Genomic DNA, 25048 nt, shown 5'->3' on the forward strand with positions numbered 1-25048 from the left:
AAAAGTAAAAAAATAAATAAAATCCACCGCTCATCTGCCGATAGACTTAGAGTTGCAAAGATTTGGATATGAAAAAATGAATAAAGCGAGGCTCCACACTCTGTCGCCAAAAGCTTGCAAAGCTTACAACACGTTGCTCTGCGACACGTTGTGTAGATCGGCTATTTTCAACATGCAACCAAGTGTAAAATGACTTGTATTGATCTCTTGTCCACTAGTCCCTTCCTAACATTTTAGTCTAGTTTTTATCTGTTGATTAAATTGTCAATATATTTAGTCTTAGCTTAAGTCATCATAGCTTAGTTTTCATTTAGTTTCCATTTAGTTTTCATCAGTGGAAAAATGTAGTCTAAGGACATTTTTTGTTTTTAGTCGACGAAATCAACACTGGCCCACAGCTACAACTAGGAAACAGACATGAGGCCTCATTCACACGCATCAAACACCGATCAATCAAATGTTTGGTCATTTTTTGGTTTTTTGGGGCCACCACAATGCTTTTCCAATAGGAGTAAAAAATGTCCAAACATTTGTTTGATTGTGTTTGTTGTGTGAATGAGGCCTCATAGAACAGTACTATAGTCATAGCTGAGCAAACAAAGGAAGTAAATAATCATGTCAGTTCTCACTAGAGATGCAGTTGAAAAGTTCTACGATTACTGTACTTCCCTTTTTTGTTTTAGGCAAACTGAACACAGTTCATGGAGAAGAATGACTAAACATACTTAGAAAGATTATGAGGGATATTCAAATGTTTACTTCTCAATCTTTTGACAGAACCAGTGCTCTAAAGAAAGGGGCTATTCACGCCAAGCTAGTATAACCATAACAAACTAACCCCCCCCCCTCTCTCTCCCTCTCTCTCTCTCTCTCTCTCCCGCAGGGCCGCTGCGACATGAACATCCGCAACAACCGCAACCAGACGCCGCTGCAGCTGGCGGTGACGCAGGGCCACGGCGAGCTGGTGCTGCTGCTGGTGGACGAGGGCGCCGACGTCAACACCGAGGACGAGGACGGCGACACAGCCATGCACGTGGCGCTGGGCCAACGCCCGCAGCTGGCCGGCACCGTGCTGACGATGCAGGGCCCCACCCCTGCCGCAGCCGCCGCCGCCACCACTGCCCCTGCCAACCCTCCTCCTCCTGCTGCTGCTGCCGGCTGCGCAGCCAGCACCACCACCACCACCGTCCCCAACGCCACCACTACCCCCAACATGACCACCACCACCACCCCCAACACAACCACCTCCACTGTCACTACTACTGCTTCCACCACCACCGTAGAGGAGAGCGGGGAGGGGTCTTCTTCATCGTCCTCCTCGACGTCCTTGCTCTACTGCAGGGTAAGGACGGGTCTATAGGGGTGGGACGATGTGGGTATACCTCACGACACGATGTATCTGTGGTGATATTAGGCCCTCGATAGTGATGGTATCACGATATTCCATATATTGCAAGGGATTTCATCAACGATGTATCACAATATCTGTAACTGAAAATGAAAAGATAACCATAAAAGGCAAAAATATGGAATTATGTTTTTATTCCAAAATCTTACACAATTTTTTCTATGTCACAAACTGGCCAATAAGTACATGAATCACACTGGAAGAAATACTAAAATCACGGCACTGCATCTTTAAGCAATATTACACGATATTTGTGCTTTACCGTCATTAATGGCACGCCTGCATTGCTGCAGGAACTAGCCGATAGGCGAGTTTCGTAAGCAGCGCAGAAGCGCAAGAAAATCGCTAGCCTAGCCAACTAGCCTGGGCAGCATTCTTTTTCGGGTTTATGATCCGGTCGGGAGAGGATGATATCGCTACGCCATGTTGTAGTATTGTTTTGTAGTCAACAATCATCCGGAACTTCCTTTTCCCTCAAACAGATTTTTCTCAATATAAGCTGCAGGCTACGAGAGCTTTTATTGTTATTCTTCCGGCTTTCCTCCGAGGTGGAAAGCCTGGTGACGCGAGGTTACTAGCCAACCCTCTCTGGGAGAGCAGCGAGACTCGGCACAGCTGATGTGGCATGGTTCGATGAGGCGTTTGCTCGTTTGAAGCATGGCTATTTAAACCAATAGGATTGCTTCCTCAAAACGACCTGTTGTATAATAATGGCCCACATGACGTCACAGGGGGCGGAATAATAAGGCATAGACAAACATACACACAACGTCACATGTTGGGGGAGGTTAGCGCTGCTCAAAAAGGGAGTGAATTAAGGCATGGAGGAGAAAGGAATTCTCTTTTACTGTGGAATAGCGGAGAGTGAGGTGAGAGAGGTCAGGCTGTGGGTAGGAGGAGAGAGTAAACACATAGGATATACTATAGATTAGGAACAGGGAAGGAGAAAGGAGTTTGCTTTGTTGTGTCAACAATGGTCTGACAGAAGGAAGTGGGCGGAGATTGTTAATGGCCTAAGTGGTGGCAGGTGCAGAGTGAGAGATGAGGACAGTGGGCGAGTTCAAAGAGGAGGAAAAAGGACACATTTTGACTGCTTTGAAGGCGAGTCTTTTATTGTTCTCTATCGAATATTTGTCACACTCTGCGTGCGCGCGCGTGCGAGGTGGGGGGGCCTTCTCGTATTTGTGCTTAAAGCAGCACTACGTAACGTTCCTGTTCTATGCCTGGATTTGATCTCCTGTGCAAGTGCTGACATTTTGACCACTGAGCTGCTAGAAACCCAAACTGCATCGTCAAACCAGAAATAGGATGGTGTCAAAGGCCGTGTCCAACCTAGACAAAGGATCTAAATGTCTCAACGGAACAGCAGGGAGACCAAATAACAGCCACAGCAATTGTAGAAGTTATATATATATATTTTTAAACATATGTTTATTGATTTTTCTTCACCACATAGCATTTTCAAAGCAATTATTCACATATATTTTTCCCCCCACAACCACATGGCAGCACAAATACTAAACAAAATCTTCAAAGAAACATCAGGAAATAAATACAAAGCAAAACATAAATACAGAACAAAAAAACACATTACATAGAGTTAAACAAACAAATGCACAATTTCCCCATCACAGTTCCCTACCCCCACCCTACTGAGCTGACTACTCCAATTAACCACTATACATCCAAAGTAAAGTCCAATAACCTCTCGTAGAAGGTTGAATGCGTGCAATGTACGGCGGTCTACTACCCTAGACTGCTTAAGTATAGAGTTACCTTTGAACAGCCAGTGCACAAACCGCTGAGTTGCTTGTCATGAAAATCCCCTTTAAAACGGTGTAATGGCTTGTCGTAGTGTAGAACAATATCCCATAGCAGTGATCACAACAACAGCCCCCTCAGCGCACGTCTTGTTCCTCCGGCAAATTCGCCATTGTAAACAATGGGACTCAATTTCTCGGAACCCTTTGCACGCCGGCGCGACGGACCTCCATTCTGTCCTGTGGATTGCCCGTATGACTTAATACTGATTAATATGTGGATTAAACAATGAAAACATAACCCGGGAAACTCGCGAATCGCAGGGAAAGTGTTCTACAATTAATTAACTCGGGCAACTCGTTAACAATTTTTTTTGCCAGGGAATTCTTCAAAATAATGGCGCTAGAGTGCCAGCTTATTTTACTCTGAAAAGCCCCGCCTTCCATTTCCCTCCAAAACCGCGAGGTATAATCTTCCATTACTACTTCAGGCTGTCACATCTCAACTATCTAGAAGCGTTTATATTCCAATCGAGATGCTTCCTGAAGTCAGAAATAAAGACAGGGAAAAAAGATATATTCAAAGATTTGCACACATTTTCACGATTTTTCAAAAATAGCAGACCTACTATAGCTCGTAGCGCGGCACTCGGTGCTGCGCTATGAGCTTGTAGATCTGCTATTTTTCAATAACTAAAGTATAAAATGCTTAAAACACCAAAAGGGGTTCCCGCCCCAGAATGGATTAACATACTCTGCCATACAGATTGGACGAAATTACGTTTTATCCACACACATACTATACATAATGCAGCCTATAAATCGTCCTGACGACATCACTCGCTCATCCCCTGGTTCTACCTGGTTCATGGAAGTAATTTCTCTATGGAGAATAACATGGGGTCATCTTAAGATCGTTTCATATAAGCGTCGTGGTCCAAAAATAAACAAGGTGTCTCTGCGTTATTGTCAGGGAGGTGTCTGTATCGTTTAAGACAGTCAGTCACTCATATATGATACAGTCTGTTTCTAGCGAAGATTTAACTAATTCAGTAGCAGTAACAAATAACAATAGCGTTTTCTCTCAGTCAGTTGATTCTTCATATCCATATGAGTGAAACGGCTCGGGATGACGTGTTTATAACACAGTTATTATATGAGGCGATCTAAAACCCCCCTATGGGGATTACAATGCAAATAAAAATGCAGAAAAATACAAATAAAGAAGTGCATGAACCCGTGAATTTGCGCCCTCTACTGATATTGACGTCAGACTTCGGTGCTCTATAACGTCCTTCACGTGTGGCATCGTTAGCATTCCTCTAGTCACAGACTAACGAGGGCACAACGAGCAACAGCCATTACGCAAATGCTCAGGAGCCCTTGGATGATGGCTGAAGGACACGTTGCAGAAAGATCCTCTCCATAGCGGCAGAGCTGAAGGATAGTATAACCTCATCTCAGGTGGCAGCAGTCGGTCTAACGTTCCTACACTTTAAAAATTGTCTGTGTTCGAGTGCACGTGTAACCAAGTGGACCCGTAAGATAAATTAATGCTGGGGGATTTTTACAGCGTCGTAACATAATCGTCATGGTCTTCAGTGACTATCAAAGACTACATCGCTGGTTCTCAATGTCGAAATTAAAGATAAATGTGATGTTTGCCCGGGACCCAAAGTAGTGAAAATAGCCAATTTACATGCCCACAACGCGCCGTGAAGCTACTTCTTGAACATTTAGTTTTCTAATTTATAGAATTTCTCAGTTATTTCTCCATGAAATTACAGGAAAAAAAATGAAAAAAGCATTTTATTTTTAATTTGTTTGGTTTATTTGGGAATATATATATATTTAATAACGATATAAAGAGACCCACAAAAAGAATGTGTCCGCAACCCACAAATGGGTCCCGACCCGGTGTTTGGGAACCAGTGGAGTATAAGATAACAGTTCTCCTCATGTCTTAAACCATTTAGACCTGACTTCGAAATTTAAAAAATCCTTTCTGAAATACCTATATGTTTCTATATCAGTGGTGATCAATATTTCATGTCAAGGACTCCAGAAACTATATGTAAATTGGCCGCCGACCACCATCTGAAAATATGTTGTTCCAGGGACCAGAAGCAAAACGTTCGCTCTGAAAGAATATATATTCAAAGATTTGCGCCACATGTTCACGATTTTTCAGTTCATAGCTTGTAGATTTGCTATTTTTCAATAGCTGAAATGCTTAAAACACCAAAAGCCGTTCCCGTCCAGCCTGATGTCTGGTTTGTGATCACTGTTGAGTGTTGCGGCAGATATAATGGGACCGCTGAAAGGTGTCCTTTCTCGTCAGTCTGACCCCAAACACTGCAGCACCCCTCATCCACGCCTGGGAACCTGCCAAGGTTGAGACAAACACATTCGCACGCACACACACACACACACACACACACATGCACGCACACACGCACACACGCACACACTCTCCTAACAGTACCTGCGTTTGGCCAGGCTGAGTGCTAGGGGCTGTTTTCACCTCAGTCAGCAGCAGATATCGGGGGAGTTCTCTTGTACACTGATTGGATCTGGGTCTGTCCACATTGACCTGAGCCGGACAGCTCAGGTCCACGTGGCTTTAGTTCAATTACCAACTCTGTCTGTTGTTGTTGGCCTCCAACATTGGCCTTTATTCTTTATTTTTTCTCCTCCGTCTGGTAGTCTTATTGTACAATTACCATAGGGTCAGTATCTCTCGCACGGTCTTCAAATGCTGCACGGTCTGTAATTAAATCCATTCAGGACGGGAACCCCTTTTGGTGTTTTAAGCATTATGTTATACTTTAGCTGTTGAAAAATAGCAGATCTACAAGATCTACAAGCTACGAGCTTGTAGATCTGCTATTTCTTTTAAATCGTTAACACAATCAGCGCCGGGATTTCTTTCAAAATAGCAGCTCGGGGTGCCGCACAGATATGGCAGCTTTTACTCTGAGAATTTCTGCTCTATTTCTGCTAAGCAGCTAGCTAGACACGGTAGGCTTCACTAGTAGGAGTGAAGGAGTGAACACTTATTTCCACGAGTGTGTGACAGAAGCAGTTGATAATCGTGGGAGCCAACGCGTCTGTCTTCAGAGACTTATCAATGGACTAAACTTGCCTGACCCGACCGTGTGGCTATGGCTCTTTTAAACGGGGATCAGTGCCAATTATTACTGTCGGGGTAAACAATGGCACCCGTGGGTCGGTAATCCCGGTTGATGCTCCTACACAATTGGTTCAAACACATTCAGCGTCATCATTGCTTGTCCTCTTGTCCCCTCCCTCCCTCCTTAACTTGTGTAATTTAGATGCAGACATAGCACTCTATAGTGTATACGCATAGTTTCATGATATAGATATTCAACTGTTAGACGGATGTTAGGTTCTTAGCTTACTTATGAATCTTGATGAGTATTTATATCTATTGGAAGCATTACCATGTGTTGTTCTTGCTTACTGTAAGTCGCTCGGGCTTAAGAGTGTCTGCTAAATGCCTAAATGGTAAATTGTCCTTCCATCTGCCGGCCCACAGCTGAATGCCTCAGGCCTCCTGGGCAACGCGGAGCTGAGCGTCGGGGCCGCCATCGCCTGCTTCCTGGCACAAGAGGGCGCCGACGTCAACTACGCCAACCACAAGGGCAAGAGTCCTCTGGACCTGGTGGCCGAAAACGCCATGGTGCTGCAGCTCATCAAGAGCTTCTCTGAGAAGCACAGGTACACTCACCCCTTCACTATGACAAGCACAGGTACACTCACCCCTTCACTATGACAAGCACAGGTACACTCACCCCTTCACTATGACAAGCACAGGTACACTCACCCCTTCACTATGACAAGCACAGGTACACTCACCCCTTCACTATGTCAAGCACAGGTACACTCACCCCTTCACTATGACAAGCACAGGTACACTCACCCCTTCACTATGACAAGCACAGGTACACTCACCCCTTCACTATGACAAGCACAGGTACACTCACCCCTTCACTATGACAAGCACAGGTACACTCACCCCTTCACTATGACAAGCACAGGTACACTCACCCCTTCACTATGACAAGCACAGGTACACTCACCCCTTCACTATGACAAGCACAGGTACACTCACCCCTTCACTATGACAAGCACAGGTACACTCACCCCTTCACTATGACAAGCACAGGTACACTCACCCCTTCACTATGACAAGCACAGGTACACTCACCCCTTCACTATGACAAGCACAGGTACACTCACCCCTTCACTATGACAAGCACAGGTATATTGTATTGTATTGTATACTTTATTAGTCTCCCGAGGAAGAAATTTGTCTTAGACAAAGGGCCCGCATGCAAGCGTAGCCCTAGTCCATGTCGCCACAGTGCAGCGCCAAATACATCTTTCTTGCATCATAGAAAAAAAGAAAGAAAGAGAGAATGGGGGATGGGGGGGGGGAAGCAGATGGATGGGGGGGGGATGAAGACATCATAACACATACAGTTGCATTGTGTAGGCACGGAAGCTTGGGTGGGGGGTTTGTTTAGGGTCGGGGGCTTGGGCCAGGCACAAAAAAGCTCTCTAATTTTTAACAAGTTAACTGCTCATGATAGAACGTTCCGCCAGTTGGAATCCAACCGGCAACTGCTATTGGCGCAACGTTCCGTCAGATGAGCTTTATTATTGATATCAAACCGTGAAACCGGATTGCGTATTTATTTTTATTTTATTTTTGGCTTGGCCTTTCCTTCTTTAGTGATGCTAGATGGGTTTGCGCATCCGCACTGCCGTTCACCTCCCATTATACAGGCTGACTAAAAACCTGAATATCTCAATCTACGGAGCTCTCCATGGTTTGGATAAAACGCGCGATGTTCGGAGGTCTTTGCTAATTATCCGGTGATCTACTGTAGATGGGAACATTGGCGCTTTCTAGAGCAGGGATGGCTTCATTTTAGCTCGCTAGCATTGATGCTATTTATTTAGCATCTAAGACGCCCAAACAGGATGTGAATCCAGCGTGTGTCACATCTGCGGTTGGCTCTGCGTCCAAAAATAAAAGGTGTTTCGGCCCGTGTTTCAGGGTCAACTGAAGGTTGAAAACCACTGCCGTAGCGGCGGCCACCACACTCAGTGACGCCCGGTGTGTTTCTGTGTACCATTGTCGTCGCTCCACACAGGTTGCAGCGGCTGCAGGCCATCACGTGTGGCCAGCAGGGCCTGGGCAGTGCCAGCCTGCGGCGTGTCCACACCACGCCCAACACCATGACCAACCTGGCGCTGCTGCCCATGATGCCGCCGGGCCCCAGCGAGTGCCTCATCTGCTCCGAGCTGGCCCTGCTCGTCCTCTTCTGCCCCTGTCAGCACAGCGTCGCCTGCGAAGGTACTATTTACTATAGTATGTGATGCACAGAGAAGGGCTTAGGGACTCTGAAAACATTTTTTGACAGGGACTCCCCCAGAAGCAAATATTTGACCTAAAGACGCTCTCTGTTCAAAGACTATACTGTATATTCATAGATTTGCTTTTTGTTTTCACGATTTTTCGAAAATATCAGATGTACGAGCTTGTATATCTGCTACTTTTCAATAGATAAAGTTTGATAAGAAGAAAGATCCGCCTGCTCGGTACATGAGTTTTACTTTTACTAAGGGAGTTCCAGGGGTCCCCAGATACATGACTGATAGTTCATCTTCATCATTATAACATCCAGCCTACAAGTACTACTAGAATCATACAATAATGTGTCCATTATGATCAGAGTTTCCACTGTTATCTATACCTACATTTCCCTAGACAGTTCAGGACATACACCTTATTAAAATGTTCTTAGATTGGGATCCCACAGACCAAATAATTTATCAAAGGGAGGTCTGTGGCAGATCTACAAGCTCAGCAAACTTGTCGATTTGCCATTTTTGAATTTGAATCCTGAAAGGTTAACATTTCCGCTCGACATCAACGATATACAATTGTTGGAAGAGTTGGAAGTCTAGAGATTGAAGTAGTGTGTACTCAACTGGCTGAGCCTTGTTCATTGTCTTCCTAACAGAGTGTGCCCATCGAATGAAGAAATGCATTAAATGCCAGGTCACCATCACTAAGAAGATCAGACAAGGTAAACCTGACGTTATTGGTTATGTGATCCATACAACCCAAAATAACCCAATTGTCCAGGCAAAGAAATCCCTGTCTTGAATGTATCAGTGTATTTTCATGTCTTGCTGTTCTTTTTTTTTTTTTTTTAGCTTTTGAATAACTTACCATCACAATTCATAGTCTGCAGTACACGCGGTACAAAGTGAATTAGTGCTGCTTTTTATTTGGCAATTCTAATTGGTGTACTTATGATTCAGATCTATATTCACATCAAGTTGTTAACAAAGCTTGCGTATTAACATATATAGCAAGAGTTGGAGGGTTCGTGGCCCAAACAACTCTTAGAAAGACTTCTCCTTCCTTCCCCCTACCGTATACGCTCCTGTAATTTAACTAAATAAATTAATAATACATTTCATTTTATTATGGTGGTACATGAAGAGCCAATTATCTTCTTAGGTGGTACTCTAAAAATGTTGTGAACCAATGGTTAGAATACTCTCTCTGGTCAAAGCTGTCAGACAGTTGCAGCTCGTTTAAGATGTAGCCGGCCGCTAGAGTTCCAAGTAGAACTAAGAACCGTGAGCTCATTACACCAATGTGCACATCTCTACAGTGGCTTCCACTGACTCCTAGAATGTCTATAAAACATATTGCTGATCATCGTTAAATCGCTTTATGTTTAGGGCCAAAGTACATCTCTTACTTGCTTAATTACATTATGGAAGTGGGTCTTTCCAGGACTGTTTCTGTTCCCAGAGTTAAAAGAAAACACAGTGAAGGCAGTGTTTTCGTTATTATGCCACACACAGTTGGGTTCCTGGAACAACATATTTTGTGATGGAGGTTGGCGCCCAAATCCATATAATTCTAGGGGTTCTCGACATGAAGACGTTTGAGAACCACTGACGTAGAAACATTTTAATAAACAAAAGGCCAGTCATTGACCTCTCCCTCTTCCCCTCTGCAGACCAGACCGAGGTGGAGTGCAGCCCCGGCACGGAGAACTCTGAGCAGCACAATCTTCTGGAGCAGCTGCAGTCGCGCTACCGTCAGATGGAGGAGCGCATCACCTGCCCCATCTGCATCGACAACCAGATCAAGCTGGTGTTCCAGTGCGGCCACGCCTCCTGCATCGACTGCAGCGCCGCGCTCAAGACCTGCCCCATCTGCCGGCAGACCATCCGCGAACGCATCCAGCTGTTTGTGTGACGACCTCCCCCCTGGCCCGTTGTCCACCCCCTCCCCCCCACCCCCGCGCGCCTCGTCTAACCGCATCACCCATGCAGCCCCGATCTCACCCAAACACGGTGAAATAGCACGGATTGGCATTTCCGTTCATACACGCCTAGAAAAACCCCTAATCCGGTACATATTATACTACTACTGGTTCGCTAGTATTGTATGCACGGATATTGTCAATCCGTGCTATTTCACCGTGTTCGGGTGAGACTGGGTTGTCACCTGCCACACCCACCCGAAACCCACCCCACCACACCCCCGGAACATCCCTGCGTGCGAGCGGAGGCTTGTGGATGATAACTGTGTTATATTTCTACCGCGGAGAGCCCCCCATCAGCTACAACTGTTTCCACCCAATTGTTCAAGGATTTAGTCGTTTGCGGTTGCGGAGAACACGCGCAGCCACGTAGGCGCTGTTATTCATCGTCCCCTCGTTTTTTGCGTACGAGGGAGACGCACGCACCCACTCCCTAACCTAACCTAACCTAACCCCTCCGCTCGGTGTGATGTGTTAAGGACATTGTGGTCGTGAAGGTTGACCTCGATGTCACACCCTCTCTAACTCTAAAAAATCGGTGCACAAGGAGGACGTCTGTGATGGAAGCTTATAAAACAAAGGAGATGTGTCGCTCCCCTACCCACCTCTTATAAAACAAAGGAGATGTGTCGCTCCCCTACCCACCTCTTATAAAACAAAGGAGATGTGTCGCTCCCCTACCCACCTCTTATAAAACAAAGGAGATGTGTCGCTCCCCTACCCACCTCTTATAAAACAAAGGAGATGTGTCGCTCCCCTACCCACCTCTTGTAAAACAAAGGAGATGTTTTGCTCCCCTACCCACCTCTTATAAAACAAAGGAGATGTGTCGCTCCCCTACACACCTCTTATAAAACAAAGGAGATGTGTCGCTCCCCTACCCACCTCTTATAAAACAAAGGGGATGTGTCGCTCCCCTACCCACCTCTTATAAAACAAAGGAGATGTGTCGCTCCCCTACCCACCTCTTATAAAACAACGGGATGTGTCGCTCCCCTACCCACCTCTTATAAAACAACGGGATGTGTCGCTCCCCTACCCACCTCTTATAAAACAAAGGGGATGTGTCGCTCCCCTACCCACCTCTTATAAAACAAAGGGGATGTGTCGCTCCCCTACCCACCTCTTATAAAACAAAGGGGATGTGTCGCTCCCCTACCCACCTCTTATAAATCCCCCCCTTTATCTTTGCTGCTTTTAGTGGATGTCTGTTACCCATCTTTCTACCTGTCTGCTCCCCCTCCCAAACACCCGTTTACAAGCCCACAGAGAACCCAGTCCCAATGACTTCCCACCATGATTCCTGTGAAGTATGTTTGCTCTCTCATTTGTATCGATCTCTTTGTAATCAGTGTTAGTCTATGGAGAGGGTGATGGTATAGCTTAAGGCTCTCTTATGTAGTCCCCAACCACTCGCCTGTATGCAAGGGGAAATACATATATATACTGTATATATTATATATATATACATATATATACTGTATGCAAGGGGAAATACACAACTATATATGCATGAGTATATGCATATTGTAAAGCTGAAAATTACTGTTGTCGTGGGTGTTTTTTGGTTACATTTGTGGTTTTTAATGTACAAGTAATTAGTACAGGTTTTATTTATGTGTGAAAGGTCTTATTGCATAGTAATGTCATTCTTTTTTTCTTCTTCTTTTTTTGCTTAGCTAAACTCTTTGTTTCTACTGAACTTCACCCCAAGCCTACATCCTCTACTCAGGGTATCGAATCATTGAAAGCACTTGTGATATCCACAAAAGGTTTTAAGAGTGCCCCCTTGTCGGTGATTTATCTGAATTTTTTTGGTGTGTGTTCACCAAAGAGGAAAGGACATTTATGACAGGTCATATTATCATGCATATAATTAATTAACAACCTCACGAACGTTACGCTAACTTAATGGCCGATGAAAACGATTAAATTTAAACTCCAAATTTGCTCTTTTGTGAAATGAATGTTTCTTGAGCAGGACCATTGGCCCCCGCGACAAAACAGAAGAGCCTCATTTTCCTCAGACTTTAAAAAAACAAAAAATGAATAACTGAAATCAGACGACACTACCATCACCCAGAAGCATTCGCTGGTATTGTGTATCTGTTCATGGCCCCTCCTCCGAGATCCATCTTCTATTAAATTTGTGTCGAGTTGTGTTACGCACAACAGTCCCTGGGGTCACCCAGTTGAAAGGAAGAGACTTGCATTATTTTATTTATCAAACAGATGTATTGTACAGTATTGAATTAGAAGGGCAAAACAATTGCTACTCCAGATTCGTAGTCTACCTGTCCACCATCCTCGTCAGGTCTATTTGAGAAGATACCCCCCTATGTCAGTGGTTCCCAAACTATTTCATGTCAAGGACCCCCAAATTGGCACTAATTGGCCGGCGGACCCCCATTTGAAAAGACATGCCAGGGACCCCCATAAGAGAATTTGGTTCCATATGTACACTCTCAGAGTTACAGACCCATAAGGGTCCATTTGGTTCCAAACTATAATTTAGCTGGGGACCCCCTGGAACTCCCTCAAGGACCCCTGAACTTCCTCAAGAACCCCACTTTGGGAACCACTGCCCTATATCCCCTTATCTGCTGTTTTAGCTGCAGACAAGGATCGTACGCACCACCAACATTCTGGATTGTACATCAACTTCATCCTTTGTAATGTGTTTGTTTTCTTGAAGGGCTTATGCATATAAGAGGAAAAAATGTATCTATTTTAATCTTTATTTAATTTTTTCTATGATATATAAAAAAAAGAAACATTTCAGAGACAGGTTTTTTTCTTTTCTTTTTTTGGTTGTTTTCTTCTGTAGATCCCACATTTTGGGAGAGCCAATGTTAAAGATGTACATTTGAATGTCAGAAGAAAATAATGTATATCCTGTCTCACTCTGCCTTTTTATGTGGAAAAGTTGTAAAGACATTTTAATTAATTATCGAGAGCGAGATGAAGAGACAGAGAGGATTTTAACCACAAGGTTTTACTTTGAGGAAAGTACTAATACACCAGTGCCAAATCGCATGAGGATGTGCATGCGAATGCACGCCCTAGTTTTACTCTAGACGCACTACACTGAAACCCCGCCAAGCCTACGTGGGGTTTAAGGTATTTGAACAACGTCAGTTACACTAACAGAACTCGAATCTTGTACGCGTTGAAGATATTGGTTACGTTTGGGTTTGGTTTGCATAAAGTGGGGTGTTACAGTTTTATCAATTCATTCAGTTTTGCTGGTCTTAGAAGAGGATGAGCTTGGACGACAGTGTAATGATGCTATATTCTTTGTCCTCAAGCTGTAATGCTCGGGAATCTCCTAGTTGTGTCCTGAATGACAGCTGATATCAAAGTCTGTCCCAAAACACCTTATCTATCCTTCATGGTCTGGATCTTTTTTTTCCTTTTTTTTCTGTGTGACAATATCAATCAAATTTCTTACAGCAATCATGAAACATGGAAAAGATTGTCATTTGATGTTCTAAATTAGGTCAAGCAAGCGGTGAGTGCAAAGGCAATAATTTTTCAAAGAGTTTTTTTTTGGGGGGGGGGGGGATTTAACAAGGCGGTTCAGTTCAGTTGCTATGAGGAAACCCTGTTGAAGAGAAATACTATTAAAGCAACACATTGACAAAATGTTACTATTGGTGTGTGTGTGCAGTTACAGCTCTCGGAGTTATGAAGTTGGCCTTACTGTCCATTCCTCCTCTGTTGGTGTTTTTTCAGTTGTATTCTGTACAAAAATATTTTGCAATAAATATTGAACCGTTTTCTAAGGACCTGGTGTCGTGTCAGTATGAGTAACAGTAGCCTCGGTACCAGGCTTTTACTTTTTTTATTTCATTTGCAGTCAATTGTACAGTGACTAATTTCATGTAGCCTGCCTCCTTTATTGGCCTTCACAAAGCTGATGCAATTTATGCTACAACTTTTTTTTGTCATATTGAAATGTGCTTTATAAATAAATGTGTATGATTGTTTATTTTTTTTAAAACGTTTTTAGTTCTTCTTTTTTTTACATTTTGTCATTTGACATTTCAAGGACAGGTTCTCCTAATTGTTTTAGGGTCCCTGATGATGACTCTGCATAATGACTCAGCGCTTTACCAGTGACGTCCTTTCTGAGAATGTGATGACATCATTGTACCAAGGTCAGTAAGCACAGTGGTTTTGCGGGGGTCCCAAGACAGTGAAGCGACAATAGAGCACCGAAGTCTGACGTCAATATCGGTGGAGGGCGCAAATCCATGGGTTCATGCACTTTTTATTTGCATTGTAATCCCCATAGGGAGATTTTAGATTGCCTCATATAAGAACTGTGTTTGTGTCTTCAACAGGGTTTCTATGGACCTCTTCTGATCTACGGCTACAATATTTAATTTCGACCGGTACATTATAAGGTAATGGTATTGATGGCTTTGCGATGATCCTGTCTTGCTAATGTTATCGGTCTTTTGCATTTTACTGTTATGAAAATGTCTACGTTAGTTGGAAATGGAAGCTAACGAATGCTAATAATGCTAGCGATTTTCCTCTTGTATATTTAGCCTGGTTTATGTTAAGCTTTACCTTTTTATATGAATGTATAATGATCACTATACCTCCACCATACATTTGACTCTTGTCCAAAGCTTTTAATATAATCTGTTTCCATATATATCAATCATTTTAGTAATTTGTTTAAGTGATTTTGTCCTGACACCCTTCTTGTGATGCATAGCCTAGGAGGCTGAACAATGTTAGTTTTAGTTACGCTGACACAGGCCCACGAGTGTGCATGTATACATTTTTAAATCATTCATATTTTTCCCGTTGGCTGGCACCTCACAAGGATCTGTGTGCTGTGCACCTTCTGCTTACAGTACATTGACAATCCATCATGTGTACAGTATGCAAGTCCAATGGGCCTATACTGAGACAATCATGCCAGGGGCTGTCTCTGTGTTCAGCTCAACATGTCCAGGAGTCAGGAGGACAAGATAAAACCTTATAACAAATGCACTAGCCTCTCAATGTCAGGGCCAATTCTTAAATAGCTCAAAGTCAACTACAATTTGACATGATGTGAAGTTTTTGTTTTGTTTCACATTTGTTTGAACCTTTTAGATTACTTGAAGGATTTTATGAGAAGTGTGTAGTTATAACTACACACTTCTCATAAAATCCTTCATATATATATGTGATATACTGTTGTATTTAAATCGGCAAATTGTGTGTGTGCGTGTGTGTGTGTGTGTGTGTGTGTGTGTGAGTCTTGTCATTTAAGGGATGATGGCGCCCCCTAATGGTGCTTGCAAATCAAAGCAAGGATCAGTGTTACAGCTTCCTTTGGCAGGATGGATCCAACCTCATCCTCACAGAAAGTAATATCATAACCGTCACTAACATTATCTACAATCTACATCTACGTCATGTTCGCTGTCCAGCCATCTCAGTCACCCATTTCAGTCAGTTTCGTCGCACAGTGCCCAGAAGGGCACTTTTTCTAGTTAATTTCTGCATCTCTTAAGGCAGAATGTTTAAATTACTCCTAAATATTTTGCCAAACATCACACACTCTCCTATCCTCCTGGTGGAGACCATTAGGACACTGGGAGGCAAAGGCAAACTATATTCGGTGGATTAATAATGAATTGCATTTTTATAGTACTTTTCCAAGTGCTCAAAGCGCTTTATAATGGTGCTAATATGGTATTCGAGCTGCCGAAGGACATGCACTTCCACATGTGGACAGGAGGAGGAGCCGGGATACCAACCTCCGACCCAGGGATCATTGGACACCTGGTGCTCTACCTCCTGAGCCACAGCCGCCCTGTGATGATGGGGTCAATGAGAGCCATGCAGTTGGACTAGGCTAGCTTACAAAATAATAAGAAATATTAAGTTGCATTTTCAATTTCAACTAGTATATAAGAAATTGGTTTTAGTAGGATATAGTGACCCCACAATTAATGATCCCCACATAGCCTACAACAACTTGCTTTTTCATAATTATATTTGTACTTTGTGAACTGTTGTGAAAGTTTATAATAAAGAAATTCAAAGTTTCACCACCGCAACAACAAACTAGTAGTAGTAGGCTAGTAGTAGTAATAGTTGTAACTTTTGAATTAGCAAACTGTAAAATACTCTGCCTAGAGAAAAAATAAATATTAAGTTGTATTTTAAGAAATTGGTTTTAGTAGGATACATTTTTTAATTGACGGTGACTGACGCCTTGTCACCACCATAAGTAGAGGGGGTGCACCATTCCTAGAGGTAGACCTACTGCAATACCGCAGGTCGATGCTTGGAGTGGACGGAGCAAACCCCTATTCCATCGAATACCGGAGAACTCGCCGGTTTCATCTCGCCGTGGCGAAAAGTGGAGAGCACTCGCCGCAAATTTTAAAATCAGATCCGTCTGAAGTGAGTGGTACTGTAATTTCTGTACTGTACTGTACTGTTATGTACTGTAGGTGTACTGTACTGTACAAGCCTTCCTCCCTGGCCTGTGTGTGTGTGTGTGTGTGTGTGTGTCTGTGTGTTAGGCTGTGCAACAGTGACACTTGGTGGTGACTGGTGAACAAACGCTATAAAGCTGTTTTCGTGCTCGGACACATCCAGGGACACGGGGACAGACCCAGGGACAGGGACACAGCCACACACATAGCTGTCTATAGGATTGTTTGCACCACTCAAAAACGTGAAGACATGTCGCCGGACCGGTGGACAGCTCGTCGAGATCTGTGGACAGCTCGCCGTGGTTTGATGTAATTTATCGACCACATATGATAGTAAATTATTATAAGACACTGGAATTGCGTCTTGTAGCCTAGAAGGTTGTTCAGGAGACTTGTTTGTATTAACTGTTTTATGGAGGGGAGAATAAAGTGACTGGTTCAAACTGCCCTCAATGAAATGTCAAATGTCTCACATGCAAATGTGTTGATGGAAGTATTAGCCATCCATAACTGGACATCCCCCAAACAACAATGGAGGCTTCTTTTTTTTTAACACTGTTTTTATTAGGCATTTTTGTTCGACAATTTCAGATTAGATAATGATAAGTAATTCAGTTAAATAAAAATGAAAAAAATAACAGGCAATGTAAATGTTCCACATACAGTATAACAAAAAAACATAAGTGTGATAAACATGAAAAAACAAAAAACAGTTAAACAATGACAAGTGTGAACAGACAACAGGACAGACATTCTTGCTCTCAAACTTCCAACATGTTGTGAATTAAGTAAGTTAGACATTCTTTTTTAAATAATAAAAAATAAAATAAAGAAAAAACACTCAGTTCCTTTTCTTTCAGTTCCTTTTCTTTCTTTCCAATTTTCTATTGTGCTATTGTGTAGGAGGGGTTAGCGTACACCTATTAAAATAGTCAATGAAGGGTTGCCATGTCTGGTAGAACCTATCTTCACTCCCTCTCAATTCAAACTTAATCTTTTCCAATTGTAAGTAATGCATAACATCTTTCATCAGTGAAGTGTGAGTTGGAACCTGTGCTTGTTTCCAATTCAACAGTATCAGTCTGCGAGCCAGTAGAGTCACATATTTTACCATGTTATATTGGAAAGTAGACAGTTTGACCCCGGGCCCTGTGACTCCCATAATTGCTGTCAGTGGATCCGGGTCAAAAGGTCTTTCAACAATGTCTGACAGTGATTTAAATATACTTTGCCAATAAGATCTTAGTTTTGTGCAATGCCAGAACATATGAGCTAGAGTGGCCGGCGATTGGCCACATCTGTCGCAGGCTGGATTCACATTTGGATACATTCTGTTGAGTTTTTCCTTTGACAAATGTAATCTGTGTAATATTTTAAACTGTATAAGACCGTGCCTGGCGCATACTGAAGAAGAGTGCACAAACTTTTGAGATGTAGACCATTGCTCGTCAGTGATCGATATTCCTAAGTCGTTTTCCCAAGCAGTTTTTAAATACTCCAAGGAGGCATTATTATCCAAACATGAGAGAGAGTTATAAATAATAGAAACACCTCCTTTGAGCAGTGGGTCAGGTAGAAATATAGATTCCATTGATGAGTTGGGAGGTATGTTTGGAAATGAATCAGTGTGTTGTGTTAAAAAATGTCGTATCTGTAGAAATCTAAAGAAATGTGATTGGGGTAAATTGAATTTGCGTCGTATTTGTTCAAAGGTCGGAAATAACCCATCAATATAAAGATCTTTGAAGGAGTGAATACCATTTCTATGCCATACTTTAAATAATGAGTCAGAGAGGGACGGTAAAAAAGCATGGTTAGCGACCAGTGGTGCGCGCACAGAGCCCGGGTGCCAACCGAAATGCCTTCGTATTGAGAGCCAAATTTTGAGAGAATGCGAGACTATGGAATTCTTTGGCAACTTAAGTTGCCAAAGAATTCCATAGTCTCGCATTCTCTCAAAATTTCAATTAGTATATCTTGAGGCCACTGGGGAAAGATTAAAGCTGACAACGATGTTGGGGGACAACATTGACCTTCAACAATGGAGGCTTCTTAAAGGGGCATAGAAGTGTTATGCACACAAGAGCATACAATGTAAACCTTTTTAAAGTATAACTATTCATAATGGTACATGGAGAGTTGACCTGTATTAGATCTTTAACTCTTGAGAGCGTAAAATGAATATTTACCAATATTTTTTACCAATATTTACATTATTGTTAAACATCTGCTTTGCTAAATGTACAAGAAATCTATACACAATTTGAGAATGTAGAATAATTGTTATGTTGATCAACGACTGTTGGTACCAACATCAATCAACCTCCAATCTGATGACGACAAACCATTTTAAGTTTTTGGGTCTGAGGCTAAATTTCATCAAATGGCGGTCCATGCAGGCTCAAAATGCCAAATAAATAATGGAACCTGACATGAAAAGAACCACTGCTATAAAGCTTGCTTAAAAATGAAGCATCTGTATAGATATTTTATGTGTGAAGTTATAGTCAATATTTAGATTTAGATTTTTAGATTTATTTAACTGGAAATAGTACACTACAACTACATAACAGCAGGCAAACAGTTTTCAGACCTAATGTAGCGCCAAAATCCTAAATTTGTGGCACTACTGGTTTGACAGTCGGGTTGTAGTTTCCAGAAAGTGATTTCCAAACATGTGCGTAGAGTTGGTATAATGAGGATTTATTATCTGTCTCTGCAGCATACAAATAAATGCAATATAAAAACATAAATGATACAAACAACAGCCTCCTAAACACAGTCCGAAAACGGTTTGCCTCTTGTCAGCAACACCTGCTGGTTGATTGAGACCTGATTAAATACCCTGCCAACCTTGACATTGACCACGCCCCTCAGTAGACATCATTGGATACAATCAGGAGGCTAAAATGGCTCTTGGGAGTAAAACTAGAAATAGTACATTACAATATCTCCTCTCTCTCTCTCATAACATACATCTCTCAAAAATAATATACATCATTAACACTGGGATATGCCTCTGGGAGAGCTCTCCGCCTCGGGCGACTTGTCCAGTGACTTGCCTGACACGCCTTTCGGGGACCTTAATGGTGACATGTCCGGCGAGATGTCTGCACTTTTCCCAAAGAAAAGTGTAATTCAATTTAATATATGGTCCCCGAGTAGGGGACGTAACAGATATTAAACTGATACTATTTTTTTATATACTTTTATATACTATTTTCTATATTTGTATTTGATCCATTTATTGAAAACAAAACTCTTGGAACTCTAAGAACCACCAGATCTTAGAACTGGATGACCTGGCCCTTTCTCTTCTTGTCACCACCCAACTCAAAGTGCTTGCATCTTTTGATGGCCAGCATTCTCTTGGATCTGCAGTTGGGCTCCATGCACTCAAGCCTCAACACAATCTTCTTTGTGGTCTTGGCCTTTTTGCGGAAAATAGGCTTTGTTTGACCGCCATAACCGGACTGCTTCCTGTCATATCTCCTTTTACCCTGTGCGTAGACAGAATCCTTGCCCTTCTTGTACTGGGTGACCTTGTGAGGCTGGTGCTTCTTGCACTTCTTGCAGTAAGTCCTGCGGGCCTTCGGTACATTGACCATGGCTGCGACCCAATGCAGAGGAGAAGATAACAACAGATACTACACTTAATCTTTAGCCAAAAGACAGAGAAGCGATACTGACACTGTTGTGGTCGTTCCCAGCAATAACAACTATAGGCTACTGTGGTGGTTTATGTATATTTTATTATGACGTCACATAGTGATGTCACATTGTGATCTGGCATGTTCTGACATCATTCTGATGTCTGCATAGACTCCATATTTGGGCATGCCTGACAAACTCCATATATGGGCATATAGAAGGGACACTGAAAAGGAAGGGATGTCCGCACACTGATTCACTGCTCCCAGGAAAATTCTTTAATGAACAACGTTTCGACCCTTGTGGGTCTTCGTCAGGTATGAGTAGGCTACAAAACATCAAGAGGCGTATTACATACATAGAAGGGACACAGACATAATGTACAGTCTGGGTGGGGCTTTCATTTCCAACTTGCTTCGTTCCAATACATTATTAGTATTGCCGCCACTACCAATAACCATGTAGTACAGCAGCTATCTGCACCAGGGGGCATCACTATGCCAGCTTGTGAATGTGATCGACATTTCCATTAATGTTTTATTTTTGCCATGGACAAGCAAAACAAGTGATCAATGATATTACCAGAACACAAATGTATAGCCTACAGTACTAATAGACTCTTGACGTGTCATAGTGTCTCCACTGCGCTACACATTTTAAAATAAGTCACTTATCAAAACATATTTTTTGGGGAAAAGCCGATCTACACGCTCACAACACATTACGGCATGTTGTGACCTTGTAGATCAGCAATTGTCCTTTCTTCTTAGCCTATAATGACATGCCCAAAATTGGGATGTCAGGGTTAAAGTAGTTAGCTATATAGTTACCCAACTTACCCAGCAAGACTGGGAAGTTATCCACTGTATACTGGCAGGTGGCCGTCCTGAGACAGGCATTATATGTGGCATAATGCATGGTCCAAGTATATTCCATGTTTGGGATTTCAATAAATGGGTCTTATACAGTAGGCCTAATTACAGTTGCAGTCCGAGAAAGGGACAGTTAGCTGCAAAGGTGAATGGGTGCGCAGTTCATATTAGGTTATTGCAGATGGCCTTTCAGATTGTGTTACTTGGGGACATGAGGAGACAGGAAGTTCTACAAGCTAAACTAGTTTTGTGTTTGTCAACTTAAATAGCTGGTGTCAGTCCATTAAAGTGTGGTACTGTACTCTATGTTGATATGCAATGGCAACATATACCTGAGATTCAAAACAGATAATAAAGTACATGATGAATGATTCATGAAGGCCATGTCAGGATTTAAAGGAATGCAGTGTGTCACAATAGTAGTTTGATTAGGGTGCTCAACCTTGATCAGAGCTGAGGAGGTCTATGGATCAAGGGTTCCATGAATTATGCTTGTTGAGTGTTATTATGATTTAGTTGTAATTGTAATTTGACACTTGACTTGACTCACACATACCATGACAAATGAGGTACCGATATCGCATATAGCCTACACAATACAACAAATCTCCTGCAACATATTAATGACTTGAGCATGTCATCCTGAAACTATATATTTAAAATTGTGTATATAAAAAAATACAGTATATATACGGACATAGCGCTGAGGGAAGGGCATGAGGGAACTTGGGTATAGGCTACGGTCCTATTTTGATGGGAAGTGCATTCCATAGTTTTGGAGCCAGAAGGGAGAAGAGTTGGCCATGTATATGGGTTTTCAACAGGTGGTCCGTGAAGCCATGAAGGTGTTACATGTGGTCCCTGACCATGCATAAGTAATGTAGAAGATTTCATTTGTATTTTAATTTATTGATGATGACGTTTAATGTTGTCAGTTACTGGGAAGTCTCATGATGTCAAGACTATCACACCGTTTCACACGGAACTGTATTGTGTCCATATCACTACGCCCAAAAAATAGTTTTATGTGATAGAGGGGTCAAAGTTGAACGAAAGTTGCTAATATTTTTAGAAATAGGTCAACAATACAAATTACATTAGTTTTGTGAATTAATTTACTTTTACTGCATGCGCCCCCCCCCCCCCCCCCCCCACACACACACACACAAAATTACCGGAACTACTTAATATTGACCAAAACCAGAGCAGAACTCCAGCTTAAGTTCCAAAAATCTGAACTATCCCTTTAAGTAAAACAATTGAGTACTTTTTCCACCACTGCAAAGCAAAACTACATTAACCACAATCCTCTATGCGTCTGACGCTCACGACGACGCAGTTGCGCATGTCTCTCCGGCCCCTGTTGTGTAGAGTTGGTTGTTGTCGTTGGTGGTTATGGAGATGACATGAGACTCTGCTGCTGGAGAGCTGTCAACATATTTGTGATGTTTCTGGTAAGATGTCTTCTAAAACAGCCTCGTGTTGATTCACAGCATGTTTCCTCAACGGGTGTTTTATGTCGCAAGGAGGCTGTCACGACATTTGCATGAATGTAACTATATGTTCATAATCCAGTTCCAAAAAGGTAACGGGCGAAGCTATAAGGGCTGCATATCATCACGTCATCCAGAACTGCAACAGGAGTTCCTTTAGTGTTAGTTTACTCAAGGTTGATTTGCTTTTGAAGTGAACTAACATGCATTTAGTCACGGTGTAATTTAATGGTTGGCTGTCTCTCTGCCATGCCCGCCTTGTGTAATCTAATCTTCTCACTTAATCCTATTCTGTTTCAGTGTATAATCAGCTTGAGCATTATTTACACTTACATTATTTTAAGTGCGGTAATTTAAAGTAACATGGGTGGATAGATTGAATGTCCACTTAAATCAGATAGCAGTCATCAATGATGATTGGCTTGATTGCTATCTGATGACTCATCATCAATAACTAAAGTTGTAACAAAACAGTTTCAGCGAATTTTAATTCGTAATTGCAGTATTTCTGGATGTGTTAGGTAACTAACCCTGTTTTTTATAGTAGTATATTTTATTGCTATCCTAGTATTAATAAATAGTTCAGATAGACAGTCCTTTGGTTTCTTGTTATGTGGGGAGCTGGCCAGATATTGCTCCAGTGCCATTATTTTTTCCACCCTAAAACATGATCATCAGGTCTTATTGTTATATAAGGAGGTATAATTTTTCCCAAAAAGTGTACAGTATTTGTTAAAATGTTGTTTTTATCTGGGCACGCGCGCCAATTCATTAAAGGACCACTTCACCACTTTTCAACCTATCTTCATAGGTCCTCTCCTCACTAATAATCATGATAAAAAGGCACAACTTTTTTCTACTCAGTCTGTGTCTCATAGGAGGGCTGTGGGCAGTTTAGAAACCGTCTTCCAGTGACATTATCATTAGGCAGATAATTTTTTTAAACAAGATTATTTAAAAAAAAAAGTTGGCTTCCATTTTCGCATTGCAACTTTTCAAGACTAGAAGGCCTGCAGTTTTTATTAGCTTGTATTCCCCATCGATGATTTCACTGGAAGATGGTTTCTGAACTGCCCACAGCCCTCCTATGAGACACAGAGTAGAAAAAAATTGTGGTCCTTTAAGTATGCCTGGTGGGTGGTGATGGGTGGTGATCATAGGGGGTGGTGTATGATCCACCTGAGGTCCTGAACTGAAGCCGCATCCACATCTGTAGTTGTATGATACAGGGGTAGGGGTTGGGGGAGGGGCTGATAGTGTGATTGTCATTATATTACTGTTTATTTCATTGGCTCGTTTGACTGTCAAAGGTTCAACCTCCAGGAAGAACCCCTAAATACAAAGTTAATACATACCAGTAAGACGCGCAAACGCGGGAAGCGAACGCAGCTCGTACATATTTGGGTTTTGGACGTATAGCTGCTTTGGGGACTCCTTATATGGTTATGGCTGAGTCATGGTGACGTAATCACTCAGCTCCATATATGGGCACAAAAGCGGGACAGACAGACACACAGACAGACATGATCTGCTAGGTCTCATAGTAAGTGCTCACTGCATTCGCAATAAAAACGACTCCAGGGTGTCTAATGAAGTACTGTCACCTCATAGACACATGGAAAACTCCCTCTTTAAACGAGTAAGACGCGCAAACGCGGGAAGCGAACGCACTCAGCTCCATATATGGGAACAAAAGGGGCAAGGTCCACAACAAACAAATCACTGGCCCCTTTTGTGCCCATATATGGAGCTGAGTGGACCTGGCCCCTTTTGTGCCCATATATGGAGCTGAGTGATTGCTGATGCAACACACTCCATATTTGGATAGCGGGACAGACAGACACACGGACACACAGACATGATCTGCTAAGTCTCATAGTAAGTGCTCACTGCGTTCGCAATTACTTACTGGACAGTCTTGTCTGGGTCCATGGAAGTCAATAAACTGAATAAACAGTTAAAACTCTTTAACATTTCAATGTATTTAGCAAATATATATACATTATATTTGCACTGACCGCCGGCGTATT

General features: G+C 42.4%; 3 protein-coding genes across 8 annotated transcripts in view; 2 read left to right on the top strand and 1 right to left on the bottom strand.

Moving 5' to 3' along the window:
* The window catches only part of mib2 (MIB E3 ubiquitin protein ligase 2), a 74104-nt gene extending 62583 nt beyond the window's left edge, over window positions 1-11521 (top strand). For all 5 annotated transcript variants that reach the window (XM_080763199.1, XM_080763200.1, XM_080763201.1 and 2 more), the window contains exons 15-19: window positions 884-1342; window positions 6728-6909; window positions 8352-8554; window positions 9225-9290; window positions 10242-11521. In XM_080763199.1, coding sequence (XP_080619325.1) covers window positions 884-1342; window positions 6728-6909; window positions 8352-8554; window positions 9225-9290; window positions 10242-10483 — 1152 coding nt within the window. In that variant the 3' untranslated portion in view covers window positions 10484-11521. The remainder of the gene's footprint in view (window positions 1-883; window positions 1343-6727; window positions 6910-8351; window positions 8555-9224; window positions 9291-10241) is intronic.
* Window positions 11522-15785: 4264 nt separating this feature from the next.
* The window catches only part of cep104 (centrosomal protein 104), a 79611-nt gene continuing 70348 nt past the window's right edge, over window positions 15786-25048 (top strand). The window contains exon 1 of one of the 2 annotated variants that reach the window (XM_080764097.1): window positions 15786-15922. In XM_080764097.1, the coding sequence (XP_080620223.1) occupies window positions 15844-15922 (79 nt within the window). In that variant the 5' untranslated portion in view covers window positions 15786-15843. Of the gene's footprint in view, window positions 15923-22895; window positions 22980-25048 lie in introns of those variants that run through there. The other variant, XM_080764098.1, reaches the window with a different exon arrangement.
* LOC308315179 (large ribosomal subunit protein eL42-like) lies at window positions 20283-20623 on the bottom strand. The gene has a single exon (XM_080763019.1). The coding sequence runs from the start codon at window positions 20608-20610 to the stop codon at window positions 20290-20292; it is 321 nt and encodes a 106-aa protein (XP_080619145.1). The 5' UTR covers window positions 20611-20623; the 3' UTR covers window positions 20283-20289.

This window comes from Protomyctophum bolini (genome assembly GCF_963924005.1).
Source record: "Protomyctophum bolini genome assembly, chromosome: 5".
In the NCBI taxonomy this organism is placed as follows: domain Eukaryota; kingdom Metazoa; phylum Chordata; class Actinopteri; order Myctophiformes; family Myctophidae; genus Protomyctophum; species Protomyctophum bolini.